Raw genomic sequence first — 14287 nt, 5'->3', positions numbered from 1 at the left:
AAAAATTTTATATTTACTTTCGTTAATCATACCTTCAAGGGGAAAAAACATTCATTCAATTTTATGCAATAGTTCCTGAGAAAAAAATGATTGAAAATATGCTTTTTTTTTGTGCGTTCACAGTGAAATACCCCCTTAAATCGTATAAATGGCCAACAATATTTGACGCCAAATAAAACTTTCCACTAACTAGGAAAACGACATTTGAATGTATGTATACTATTCGGTAAATCGTACACAAATGTTGCCAAAATAAAAGGCGTTTATGGCGGGCGCATTACTTATGAAACTCGAAGTCAGTCGAGTTAGCAAAACGAAAATAAAGTTCAGCGAAGTTCTGTCGCGTCGAAGAGATCGACGAATAAATAAACTTAGCGTAACACTTCGCGGAACATCACGAAGAGTTACACCGACAGAAAGGAACTTATAATTCCGTCATGACAGAAAGACGCTAAACTAATTCCTACTAGTTACTTTCCTCGGAGCAAACTTTCCGCCAGAACTGGGTTCTTCCGGTCGAATTCTTTCGAATATTCGATATAATTCGTATGCTCGAAGTGCGATAAAAATCTGTAAATCGTATCGTTCGAATTTTCAAATTCGAATTCAACTATTATACACGTCCGTAGACGCGCCACGTCTCGTACACGGAAAATTTTTGTCGTCTGGTTTGCGGTATTGAATGCTCGCTCGCAGTACGTTTATCCAATTACGAATCAGATAGGGACTAGAATAATGGCGTTACTTGACAGTTGCATGCGTTTATAATCGCGCATTGTGCGTTTCTGGTACTCCAAAAGAACGACCATCTTCCTAACAGATGTGAAACTAAAGTTATATGTATTGGGTTCTCCGGAAAGTCCATGTCGATTTTTGGTAGGTAGTACAGGTCTGAATATATCGAAATGGTTGAAAACAAATAACATGTATACATCCCTTAGAAAGTGGAAAGGTTGTGGAACAAAATGGCACCTATGTAATTCAATAAAAACATGTATATATATATATTATATGCCTTTGAATTTTTCTTAGAAATTGGCACGAACTTTCTGGACAACCTAACAAATAATTGAATACAAAGGTATTACTTTCTACACGTAATGTTACGGGATCGGTATCCGTAATTCGGCGACGAAAAAATTCGTTCGAGGAGATTCATTCTCAGGTAGTGCTGTCAGCATAAGGGGTGTGCGGGATCCCGGTCGGGACGGGAATTCCTCCCGGGGGATCGGGATGGAATCCCGAGAATTTCAAAATCCCGAATACATCCGGGATTCCCGTGAATTTCAAAATCTCGAATACATCCGGGATTCCCCATGAATTCCGAGATCCCGTAAATGTTCGGGATTCCCGGGAATCCCGTACATTCGGATTGCTGGCATTTTCAAGAATAACAACACTTTCGGAAATCCCAGATATTATTCCATATCCCATACATTGTCGGGATCCCCTATATTCTCGGGAATCCCGGATTTTTACGAGATCTCGTGTATTCTCGGGAATCCCGGATATTTTACGAAAATCCCGAATATTCTCGGAAATCCCGGATATTTTCGGGAATCCCGGATATTTTCGAGAATCCCGGATATTTTACGAGAATCCCGAATATTCTCGGAAATCCCGGATATTTTCGGGAATTTCGCACACCCCTAGTCAGCATCGATCTGGATACAGATCGTCGCAGCTTCGTCTTTAAATGAAGTGTAAAACGAAATCGCCTTACCTATCGAAGCATTCAGCCTGTTTCATGTTCTCTGCAAATCTAGTGGAACAGCATCATCGTCACAGCTATAGAGCACCGTCGATTTTCTTTCCCGAGTTTACCACTACCGCCATAACCTATAACCGCCTCCATTCCACCTCCACCGTCGCCGCTGTCCCCGTGTGTCACGAGGAGGAACTCAGTTACGCGGCACAGGGTTGAGAAGTCGGACGCGCGTTCTATCCACGAGCGACGAACAATGTCACTTTAATTCGCGATTATTCGGTAGTAGAAAGTGACGCGCGACCACCGTCGATCGTTGATCGATTCGCGACCATTCGCGACTGTTTCGTAAAAGAGCGCGCTTCCTCGCGTTGATTGACGTTGATTGGTTCGGGACACGACTCGCGCGGCACGCTCATTGGTTATCGAATAAACGAATCGGTCGAATCGGCTGAAATTTGCAAATACCGAGCCGCGATACATTTCGCCCGATATTTCAAACTATTTGAAAATCGTCGACGCGCGATTTTAATTGAAAGGAGAATCGAATCATCTGTAAGGATTAAAATATTAGTAGCTAGAGTGTTGTAATCATGTTCGGGGTCGTGATACACTAAGCCTCTATAAATAAAGATGGACGTAAAAGCTTAGAATAGAGTATTCGAGGTAGCTCGATGTTAAAACACGATCGTATCCGCTATTATTTATGATGACTCTAATGTTCCCTTTCCTGGAAGCTCGAACTTCGCGTTTTTAATCTACTGTTCCATTTTAAAGTTTGGACAGAAATTGACCAGTGATTCTCAGAGTTTGTCCATTTGACGAAGGGAAACGTTCGATGGGCCCCCTCGACTACAATTAAATTAACGCATTTGAAGTCGCCGACGTAGTTTCACGTCATCTTTAAATCTGTTGCTGGTACCCGCTGACGTAGACATACGTCACTTTGTATTTATATTTCGTATCTACGTGTGGCGACGAGCACGATATTTATAAACATTTTCATGAATATACGTGAATTTCGATACTACAAAAATATTACGTTCATAAAATTCTTTAACTATTAATTATCTATATTGCTCAAATAAAATCTGTCCTATCTCTGTCGTCAGCCTTAGGAGTCAGAGGATCATAGTTTGAGAAACACTTGGTAGCTTCTGCAAAACATAAGCGTCTATGTAATATATAGGAAGCCAAAGAAAAACGAGTTTTTACCTGTGAAAGAGTGGCGCGAGGAAAGTTTAGGATGAAAACTTGGCCAGGCTGCAACATCACGAGTTGCCTCGCTAATCTTCCTATCAGCTGCTTCGTGTTCTGATGCGAGACAACCGCAACTTCGAAATTGCGTCGCGACGTAACCGCGATCGAGGCGATCGACGTCGATCCTCCCTTCATTAGCGCTCGAACAGAGGAACTTTAGTCCAAACCGCGTCCCTGTGAAATTAAAACTTTAATCTGTTCTTTCTTCGAAGTTGGCGCGCCGTTTTTAATCATCGCATGTACGGTGAACAGAAAGTTCCGATGGTGGAAATTGCTTCATAGGATTCTCTCGAAAACCCATGCATTTTTTTTTTTTAAATTCTGAAGCACCCTTATAGGGATCCTCTGCTCTAGAACGTTAGTAGAAGGCTACTACATAAAAAATATTACTTTTCCAAGGAAATGGAAAGAAAAAGAGTTGTTTGGTGTATATAACCTGGGTACGTATATTAAGCTGGCGTAGCCATTTCAAAAGGCCAATGCCAAAGTAACACGATATTTTTTTGCTATTTATTTGCTAATTATTTGCCAAAGAATTAATTTTTTTGCTCCAGCCGTTTTCGAGAAACTATGGCTGCTCTAGTTTAATATTAAGCTAACGTAGCCACATGTTGTATCATAAGACATAACAAAGATATCGATGCCATCTTTGCGCCATATTTATTTGCTATTTATTTGCTCTTAATCCACTGAATATGAATTTTTTTTGCTGCAAGAAGAGCCATTGTTTCTCGAAAACGGCTGGAGCAAAAAAATTAATTCTTTGGCAAATAATTAGCAAATAAATAGCAAAAAAATATCGTGTTACTTTGGCATTGGCCTTTTGAAATGGCTACGCCAACTTAATATACGTAGCTTGGGTAGTCGAGAAGTAGAATCGGTGGACCATTTCTCTGGATTTCAACTGAGAAGAGAAAACATTGTCGACGCACTTTTAATTATTCCGAGCATTTTACGTGCCTTGAATAAAATAGAAGGATTCCAAAAGCAGGATTTCTTATATAAACGGTTGAAACCCGTGAAGCATGACCCACCGTTGTCGTAGAATGAAACTCTGGTGAAGATAAAAAATTGCGGCGTTTCGTCAAATTTAATCCAGCGTAGTTCCTTCAAACGGAGCCGTTGGTTCTTCGCGATACTGACTCTCTCGAACCTGAAAAAGAAAGGAATGAATTTAAGCAAATATTCGATTAACTACCGAAGCGGAAAGTTTAAACTCAACAAGGTTATACGGCCAATCAAACTGATTGAATTATTCTAACTATCGCAGCGATTATTTCCACGCGATTTCCACCTTCGACGTCGGGAGGAAGATCCATTGACTTTAAAAGAATGGGGGTAATTGAAAATCCGATAAGAAGGGCGATTCAAACTCTTCGGTCTCGCCGCGAAGAAGATGAACGCCCGCGAAACTTGTGACGGAACAAAATTAATGAGAAGCTGGTAGGCACAAGCATGCTGTTATCCACTATAAATGTTTCGACCTTAGGTTGACGAAACCTTTAGTTCACAATAATCAATAAAAAAAAGATTAACGTTTCACCCATAACGAGATTGCTCTTAAAATAGAGATACCTTTTTCAATTTAATTCGGAAAATCAGGCTTCTAAGTGTTAATTCTAGGATTAGCATACCTCCGACATAAACTTGGTGTCAAAACTCTCTTATATATCTCTTATAAGTAACGACGTGCTTGTATCGATCAGCTTCTTATTCATTTCGACCTTCCAAGTAGCAACTAGTAACACGAATATTTTTACTAGCGACAGAGGACCGCGGCGTGACCCTAATACCTTTCAAAGTGGCTTGCGGCACGCGTGTCGGCTACGTGGAAGCACCCTCCGGTGAACATGGTCTGGAAGGTCGAGGAAGCTCGTAATAAGCTTCGCAACTGTGCGGCCGAAACGTGGCCAGACTCGAAACGCCGGCACAATGAACGCTCGTCTTCGGTTACATCGGTTCGGGATGGACGAGCCATTCGTTCATTCTAGAACGGAGTCCTCGAGGGCTTCTATAGTAGCTAGACATCGTTTGGGCATCTTTCGACGAGATGTGCTATGTTTACAAAAGACGTAACAAGCTTTCAGGACCCGTAGGACCTACAGAAGCCATTTTTAGGATGTTTGACGCGAGATCTAGTCTTCCGTATCACGATAGCAAGACGAAAGATCGCTGAAAGATCTCTGAAAGATCGTTGACCGTGGATTCGTGACTCGACCTTGCGTGTAACCTTGCGCGGGAGGAATCGTGGCGTAGGTTGGCGGTTGGCGCAAACCGTAAATTGACACAAGTGGAAGCTCCTTGAGTCACGATAAAACCTCTCGACAAGGACTGAAAAATGAAATGTAGTTTATCGCGGAGCTCGTGTGCCATAAAGCAACGACTTTACAGAGTTGTATGATCGAGTACCTAAGGTGTCCTCTTTCGGTCGAATGGTCGAGTCCCAGTGTTGCATTCGCGGCAATCTGTACAGCTGCTAAACGGTGTCAAAGAGGTCCTCTCGCCCTGAAAGTGAAGCAAATATCAGTGATCAGCGCGCGACGTCCATGCAAATAAGCACCCTTCTTCCGGTCTTATTCCGAACGCCCTTCGCGTCTCTCCGTTAAACTAAAATCGATCGTCCTTTGAACGCGACGTGATCGTTAGTCTCCTTAGGGTGGATCGTCGTCCCTCGGAGTCCCGAGGATCAGGAAGGAATAGACGCGAACAAATCCAACGACCGTTTCCTCCGGCCGTGTCGACTCGCGACTCCGTCGTCGAGAACGGAGCCCAAGGTTTTATTTAAACACGCAGGCACCAGGCTCGCGTGACGCTCCAATTGTCGAGCATATTGTGTGTACAGAAATTGAGGGGATCCATGGAAAACGACGGAGAAAGCGTTCGTCACGCAACCACCGCGCGTTTTCCGCTTACGTTACCCCTGGCAGTTTCAATCAGCCTACATCCAAGACAAATGACCGTCGATTATCATCAACGAAGGAGGATCGAAGATCAACAATGGCAATTACTGTTCACGAGTTGCAAGATTCTAACGCGTCTCGGTTGAAAAGTCTGCAGGGACACCGACGTGGGTTCGTTGATCAAGAAATAGGTTCGTCCACGGAATTACAGAGGATGACAGAGACTATAGCGGGAGGGGTACCAGCAGAGACGATCGAGACTCTCGTTTAAATTCTTTCGTTCGATCAAAATTCCGCTATGGAATTCTATAATCGATAGAAGTTACACGTTGATGAGCAACCAAGTAATAGTTGGATACGATAAACGTTTACTAATGTTACACAGAATTTCGATTCGTTACCCGCCGTTCAAATAGAATTCTGCGAATCTTTGGGTAACAGGGCTCCCTCCCAGAATTCCATGGCGATGGAATTTCCGTCGAATGCCACCGAGCTGGCCGACAATTTAACCGTGACAGCAGTGAACGCGTCGACGCGTTCGGAGCTTAATCTACCGTACACAGTGTGCGAGATCCTGGTGGCCGTGTGCGCGGTGTTCGGCAACGGTTTGGTGATCACGGTTTTCAGCAAGGAGAGGAAGCTCCGTCGACGCACCAATTACTACATAATCTCCCTGGCCACTGCTGATTTGCTGGTAGGGCTGTTCGCCATACCGTTTGCGATCCTGGCCAGCATCGGTCTGCCGACGAACCTGTACGCCTGCCTCTTCACCGTCTCCGTCCTGATCGTCCTCTGCACGATCAGTATCTTCTGCCTGGTGGCGGTGTCCGTGGATCGTTACTGGGCGATACTGCATCCCATGGGATACTCGCGGACCGTACGCACTAAAACTGCCATAGGTAAGAGACGACGATGACCGTAGGCCCTAGAAATCGGATAGGGTGTCAGGATGACCCTTCGTGAGGTTATATTTAGCTTCCGAAAGGAATCGTGCGTTAGGACCATTGACATATGAATACGAAGAAATATGAATTCAAAAATATATTGTGACTCACAATCAGTGATGGGCAAAATCGTAACTGCAAATACGAATACGATTGTAGTCGAATATTTTCGAGTTGTGATTACGAATACGATTACGACCGTATTTTTAAAGGTTTACAGCCATTGAAATTGTTTACCTCAAAACCGACTTCAGATTCGTGTTCAGAAGTCGATGGACTTGTCCCCGACCCCATGGCTCCTTCGTTGCCAGTAAAACTTCCGGTGCTTGTCTCTCTCGTGTTTGCACTTTTCGAGGATTCCGCTTCCTTTTGCCCTGAACGTAAATTTAGATTTCCTGTAACAATACATCGATCATCGTTAAAAGTTCCGAACCTCGAACAAGGACGTACGGCCCACGCGAAATCGCAAGTAGTAGAAGTCAATAATCGAGCGGACCAAAGGTCCGAGGAATCACGAACAAAACTTTGATCTTTTACTTCTTACTTGAGATTTATTAATTATTACCAAACCGTAATCGTTGATCGGGGCTAAAGTACTAATTTTGTTTGATCTTTTAGTAGACGAAACGTTCGATACGAATAAATGGGAACGCTTAAAAATAAATTGCATTGTCGACTAATTGCATGCCCAAGGATAATACGAATTATGACTGTCGAGCGATAATAATTATGGATTGAATTTCACGTAACGCAGTAACGACAAAAGCTTCGAGGAATCGAACAGCAAATTGGGTAATCGTCGTCGCGCGTTATGCAATCCGACGGTCCGATTGAAATTGCTTCTTCGCAGAAACATTTTGCACGCGACCGTTTAATTAAGCAGCCGTAAAACAATATCAATACGGAGCTGCGCAATTATAATTTATGGAATTGTTTGCTCGAGGGGCCACCTGTTACATACAGGACCGAGCTTCACAGAGGTAATTCGTCGGGATCGAGTGCTACACACAAAACAATGAACACGGTACATGGAAAACACGAGAGGACACCTGCACACGTTGAAATATGCAGGATAATTCAGTTTGCAAAATTCGAGGACACTTGGAGAAAGTACAGGGCAAATGTTGATGTTCTTCTTCTGACGGGGATCTGGAGGACACTTCGTGGTCGCGGAGTGGTATTTTTTTTTCATCCTGAAATATAATTGCCGTCGAGGCAAGGTCGGTGATCTACTATGTTGTCCTAAAAGATTCTTTCGTGACAAAATAGTCGCGACAAAATGATCTCGAATGTTCCTAGGCTACGCGGTTATTAATTACAGCTACACCTTGCCCTTGTATAGATTACTTCTTGATCATATTCATTACTGAACGTACTAATTAATACTCCATCGTGTTTCTAATTACATAAAATCGTGAGGAGTCGTGAACACTATCGTAAGTGCGCGCGATAATGAATGCCCATCGCGTTCCGCTATGAATTAGAATACAGGCTATCAAGCCGTGTCACAGCTGATTAGACAACATTGTGCAGATGTGTACTCTGTAATGCCATTGTTGCCGGTTGTAGTTGCTATAGAACGTTACAGAGAATAGGTGTCCGTGATCACTTACGTTTCCTGTGTTCCGAATGTATTTAAAGATACATTCAGCCCGTCCACTTGTAACAGAATAAAGTTCGTCGACCTGCAAAACGTACAAGAGTAAAGAGTAAAATGTAAGAGTAAAGTGAAACTGGTGGAGTAGAATGTAACGAAAACCAAGTTTAGAAACTTACGATCAGTTAGGTAAAAGCGTTCAACCGCTACGAACAACGAGATCATAATTTTCCCGCGAGATGCGATTTTCTTGGCTCGAGGCAGAAATACGGAATGCGTTTCGCGTTGCAACAGGTGGTGTTTGCGCTCTCGGCGCGTAAGACGTTCTAGAAACTTGTAAAGCAAAGTTAATTACGAATCCGAGTCTGCAGACTCCCTCGAGGAACTTTCTTCTATCGATTGATCAATTATCGAATAAACATTTTATTTTCAGTCACGTGTTGGGTTATTCGAAAGAGTTTCGGCGTCCTCGTGTTCGATTGCGTAATATTTTTATGCAATCTTTAATTAACTGTTCGATCGAGCTTCGACCAGTACAGAAGTCTGTTTTAGAGCTTGTTCTGTTACTCGAACTGTTGGTTCTATGATAGCGCTTTAAAACACAGTTCGAATGACGAGAAATCGATTTCTTCTAATGAATTACCAAGCGAACGATCAACTAATTAATTACCGAAGAAATTCGAAAAATTCCATCCCTATTTGATGCGAGCGCCGGGAGATGATATTAGTGCGCACCCAACCCGAACACATTGAACTGTTTCCATCCGTTCGATTTCCCAAAGGACATTCCTACCTCCCTCTATCCCGAGAAATTGATGGGAATCATACCTTTGTGCCTACCCGTTACATATTTCAGAATCGGAAAACGTGAAATAAGGGGCTACCGCCACAGCCGATCCGTGATTTGCGTTGACAAACCGAAGGATTCAGATTTTCAAAACTTTCGTACACGGGGAGAGAAAAAGAAAAGATGGTGAAGTACATTTACGTTCGCGAGTAGACTCTTAGAAAGTACATTTGTACAGGCCTAATTTATTTTGTCTAATTAGCACTCTCTACCACTGTCAAATGACCGTTTCCAAACTTTTGTATACAGTTCCAATGCGCGATATAGAAATTATTTCCGATTGTTTCATGCGTTATTCAATTTAATTTCACGGAAAATATTTTTGAATTTAATTGAAAAAGTTCATGCGCCCGATCACAGTAAAGTGCGAATGAAACGTCGGTAGGTTTAATGTTAATAAATTTTAATTTCGTTTACTCCAAAATAGTCATCATGCTGAACAAATGTTTTTTCGAACAGGGAAAGATGAATAGCGGGTAATTTACGCCCTAGAGCGAATCCCCGTTTCGAATCGAAGCCAGCTGGCAAAAAATTAATGGCCGAGTGAGACGTTCCTCATTTCCCAGGTCAGCTAGCCGTGATTAATTCAAGCATTTCGTCTGTTTATGGCACGACTGATTTTAATTACAACCACGCTGAGTGATACCGTCTCTCCAACGAGAGAAAAAGGCGCGTTTATTACCCAGCAATCGATAATGTTCACGTACAACCTCCTATCATCGACACATTTGACCGAGTTTTCAGTTTTCCCTCCAAAACACTCTACGCTAATCGTTTCGCCGTAAAACAATCTCTTAGGCGTCGATAATAATTTTAATTGTCTCTCAACAACAATTACCAACCGTAAATGTCGTCCCAGCTTATTACGACAGGGCATGGCATGCTTGCCTCTTATCTCCAGAAAGACCTGTTTGGAAGCTATATATATGTTGATAAAAAAACTTCTATCAATTTTTTGTGTCTTCTATACATATATACATATGTAAATTACATGCTAAATCTTACAACTTGACCTGGAAAACCTAGAGCGTTTGGTACCCTCCTCTCCAGAGAAAAAGTATAAGATCGATCCCTGTGCTAGGACGCAGGCTTTGGGATGAGGATTTGAAATATGTTCTCTGGAGAAATATGCTCGGACTCGAGGTGTCCTTCAGCCTAAGGTGTCCACACCTTTAATTAGTTCCGAGCGAACATCTCTTATTTTTGAAGACCCTAATTCTTCTATGACTCGACGTATCTGAGAAACAATGTAACTCTTACAGCTCTTATATATAAATTATATGACTCTTTTAAATGACCAGTGAATTTCACTGAATTGCATCAAACTTCAAGCGTCTCCTGTGCATCCCATTTGTAATACTGATCGCGTAGCAACCCATGCAAGTCGAACAATGAAGGCGTAATGGCGGGTACAATTTATTTCAGGTATAATTTGCGTGTGCTGGGTAGCGGGAACCTTGGTCGGTTTCCTGCCGCTTTTGGGGTGGCACGCGGGCAAAAAGTCCAACGAGAAATGCATCTTCACCGAGGTGATGGATTACGATTACCTGGTGTTCCTTTACTTCGCCACGATCATCTTTCCCGCGCTATTAATTGCGGCCTTCTACGCTCATATATACAGAGTGGTCGTAAAACAGGTCAGATACTTTTATCGTAAACGTAACGGCTACGGGTGTATGCGTGTGCTATCCGTAAACATGACAACGAATTAATGAAGATCGCCACGTGCCCGCCACCCCTCGAAATTTACCTTTATTAATCGATTCGACTCCTCTCGCGCGTCACGGCGCGCCAATTAGCGTATCTCATAAATACACCAGCGATTAAAATGATATATATCGTTTCTATTAAGTGTAGAAACGAATTCTATGCCTTTTTAAAGTAAACTTACTATGTACTTATAAAGACAAATTTTCATTACAATTATTTACATGCTTCTTAACTCTTTGGGGCACGGTGGGATTAAAAGTGTCCCACCTTTTTGATGGACCGTAATGCATAGTGGGACATTTTTAATCCCACCTCGAAATTTTGCAATAGCTGCATGTGTATAGGCGTGATACCTTTATTAAAAAAAAATATAACAATTTTGTTTGATTTAAAACGCAATAAAGTTCCTGTGCAATATGGGTCTATTTTATGACCTGAATTCCTGTGCCGCAAAGAGTTAACAGAAGAATTCTAGCTCGGGTACCTCGGGGTTGCTAAACCCGTGCTGTAGCTGCATGTTCGCATGCTACAGCCCCTGAGGGGTAATGGCTATGAAAGTTGGTACTCTAACAAAATGGCCAGTAAATATGTAAACTAGAGTTACGAATAATTATGTAAATGTAAAGGTACAGAATTAATTTGTACACTTAATAGATTCCGGTTTCCATGTTGTGAAAAATTCAGAAAGAATTCCAATTACATTCCGTGCCCGTTACTTTTGATTCTACAAAGCCAGGCGTCGCGTGAAGGCACGGCGGAAGGCGTGGGCGTGACGTTCCGCGTGTTAATTATTTCTGGAAGAATTAATAATCGCAACGCGATGGCAGTTACAGCAAATCGTGACAATGAATCCGGGACGTCGGTCCGGAAATCAAACGACAGGGACGATGCTGCGCCTGCTGGGCGCTGCCAGGAAACGCGAAGTGAAGGCTACGCAGAATCTCTCGCGGATCGTCGCCTTCTTCATCATCTGCTGGTTCCCTCTGTACACCATCAACTGCGTGATGGCGTTTTGTCCGCAGTGCAAAGTGAACGACGTCCTCATGAACTTCTGCATCATCCTGTCGCATCTGAACTCGGTTGGCAACCCGTTGCTGTACGCTTACCATCTGAAGGACTTCCGAGCCGCGCTCAAGAACTTCATGTGGAGGCTCCTCTTTCCCCACAGCGACGTGAAAACCAGCGAGATCAGCGTGATACACGATCGAGGCTCGCTGGTCGGGTCCCAGAGACAATTTCAAAGACAGTTGGCTGGTCAGCCTCAACAGAGAGGTCAAAGATCGAGCTTGTTGCGCCAGGTAATGTCCAACAGGTGATTCGGTGTTTTTTTTTTTTTTTTTTTTTTTTTTTTAACACGTTGATCGCCACGTCACCCATATATAGGTGACAGTGCATTTCATTGAAAAACGAAAACTATTAATTCTGAAAGTTAAGTGTCATTGAAAATGAATTTAAATGAAATACTCGAATTTTGATGAAGTTACAAAACTAAATACAAAAATAAATGTTTCATTACGCAGTTTCCAAAAGTCTGCGAACGAAATTAAATCGCAGTAGAAATTTTCAAGAGTTTAAGAAATTACCTTTCTATCACATTGTACGATTAATTCTTAAAAGAAATGTACGTATGTTAACAAAATTCTTATCCAATTCAAATGGTTTCATAATTGTAACTAATCCAAAAATGAAAAATAAAGGCACGATTTCGTAATAGTAGAGAGAGGTTGAAAAGCTCTTTTGTATCTCGAGAATAATGTTGCCGTTAAACTAGAATAATCCTTTCCTGGCAATCCAGTCGTTATCGGTGAATTCGACGAGTGCACTCGTAAAATTCCCACTACTTATTGAAAATACATCGTATCTTATCAGGGGAATGGTTCAATGGGGTAATAATGTACATTTTGCGAACAGGTGACGGACGTCAGAGCGAAGGGATTTTCATCCGCGCCTCGGAACGTTTCGATCCGTGAGAAAGAAACTGCGAACGAAAACGGGTCGAGTTCGTCGCAAAGCGACAAACAGGAAGCGGACGATTGCCTCAACGATAACTCGAGCCAAAACAGAATCGATTCGAATCTGTCGGGAGCACCCTCTCGCGAGTCTCTGATGGAACTTCAGACTTACAAGACTATGGCGCCGCTTATTCCAGCGGAAGTAGATCGCGTCGAGGAGACGCCACCGTCGTCGATCTTCGTGATCGAGGCGGACGTGAATCGCGTCGATTCGATTCTCGATAAAATGGACGAAGAATCGATAGAAAGCAAGGACAAGGGCTGATAACCCTTCCAGATTCGAACGAATCTGAATTTGATCGCACTTTGATCCGATTTAACTCTTTGACTGCGCCGACTTCGGCCCTAGACGCACCGATACCAATCAAAGGGTTAACAATAACTCGATCGATGATGCTTCCATAGCCGATAATAGATATTATCGTTGAGAATAATATATGCATGATTGAAACAGACATTGACAAGTTTTTGAAAAGTGGACGCAATGTATCTTTGGTGTTAGTATCGTAATTCGATGTATGATATTTCGAGTCCCGCCGTTAATACTCAGATGTTGCGAACGATTGAATTATTATAAGTAATTTAATTATAATTACATCTTGGTATTAGAAACGACGCACAGAATTTTCACTCGTGCGACGATGGATTTAGTTTCTCCGCCCTATTGCGTTAACAAATTGGACAACTTCGTCCTGTTATCGAGACTGCGATTACCCGACTGAACATACCATAATTTGAGATTAGATTTTACTCTTTGTTGTGTACAGAAAATATTAAAACGTTAACCCTGCTAGAATGGTAAGTGGTCGACGTTCATTTTTACCGACAACGAATAATATATTTTCAAGGTTCACGGATATTGTGTTGCGCGGACTCTTTCGACGTAGTTTATCCTATATAAATATCAATTGGAGGACGAGTATGTTTCGCAAGATCATAATAACATATCTGTAGTAACATATCTAAGACGAGTACCAACGATCTCACGTTATCTTTAATCCTAATACGCATACGATTAAAATTTATTGCGAAAAAAATCAATTCTCGAAGTCTTATGCGTGATGTAAAAATTGTCAGTCGACGAATGCGAACGAACAAGGCGAATCTCGACTCGAATTGCAGACATTTTTACTAGTTGTCGACTTAGGTCCTATAAGGTTGTCTGCATGTTAATGTTCATTCCGTATTCTGTATATTAAACATCAAATGAAATAAATGTCATAAAAATGGGCATCCACATTCTCAAGTGTTACTACTCTTTAACCTTAAGCTTATTCGGCAAACAGATTATGTCTTCAAGACAGTAAAGATA

At 42.2% G+C, this 14287-nt stretch overlaps 1 protein-coding gene and 1 long non-coding RNA gene across 5 annotated transcripts; one reads left to right on the top strand and one right to left on the bottom strand.

Moving 5' to 3' along the window:
• The first annotated feature begins 1728 nt into the window (after positions 1-1728).
• Positions 1729-14208, top strand: LOC128892052 (adenosine receptor A2b-like). Of its 4 annotated transcripts, none has more exons than XM_054152129.1 (5): positions 1729-2260; positions 5808-6764; positions 10679-10890; positions 11791-12261; positions 12875-14208. In XM_054152129.1, exons 2-5 carry the CDS (start codon positions 6326-6328, stop codon positions 13238-13240), a joined length of 1488 nt encoding a protein of 495 aa, XP_054008104.1. In that variant the 5' UTR covers positions 1729-2260; positions 5808-6325; the 3' UTR covers positions 13241-14208. The 4 variants fall into 4 exon arrangements, with proteins under 4 accessions (XP_054008104.1, XP_054008103.1, XP_054008105.1 ...); XM_054152128.1 differs by having other exon boundaries at positions 5612-6764; XM_054152130.1 differs by lacking the exon at positions 1729-2260 and having other exon boundaries at positions 4533-6764; positions 11797-12261.
• Positions 6656-10662, bottom strand: LOC128892079 (uncharacterized). Its single transcript, XR_008461002.1, has 4 exons — positions 8586-10662; positions 8423-8494; positions 7047-7204; positions 6656-6790 (listed from the first exon to the last, which is right to left on the bottom strand). It is a non-coding gene; the product is annotated as an uncharacterized LOC128892079 (long non-coding RNA).
• Positions 14209-14287: the final 79 nt, after the last annotated feature.

This window comes from Hylaeus anthracinus, unplaced genomic scaffold (genome assembly GCF_026225885.1).
Source record: "Hylaeus anthracinus isolate JK02 unplaced genomic scaffold, UHH_iyHylAnth1.0_haploid 12002, whole genome shotgun sequence".
Classification (NCBI taxonomy): domain Eukaryota; kingdom Metazoa; phylum Arthropoda; class Insecta; order Hymenoptera; family Colletidae; genus Hylaeus; species Hylaeus anthracinus.
This window is presented reverse-complemented; position numbering and strand designations above follow the sequence as displayed.

What these genes read in the sequence shown, in the direction of transcription:
- LOC128892052 (XM_054152129.1), top strand. Translation starts at nt 6,326, where the DNA reads ATGGCGATGGAATTTCCGTCGAATGCCACCGAGCTGGCCGACAATTTA. An exon ending in ACGCACTAAAACTGCCATAG is followed by an intron (nt 6,765 to 10,678) that starts GTAAGAGACGAC and finishes AATTTATTTCAG; the next exon opens with GTATAATTTGCGTGTGCTGG. An exon ending in GATCGAGCTTGTTGCGCCAG is followed by an intron (nt 12,262 to 12,874) that starts GTAATGTCCAAC and finishes TTTTGCGAACAG; the next exon opens with GTGACGGACGTCAGAGCGAA.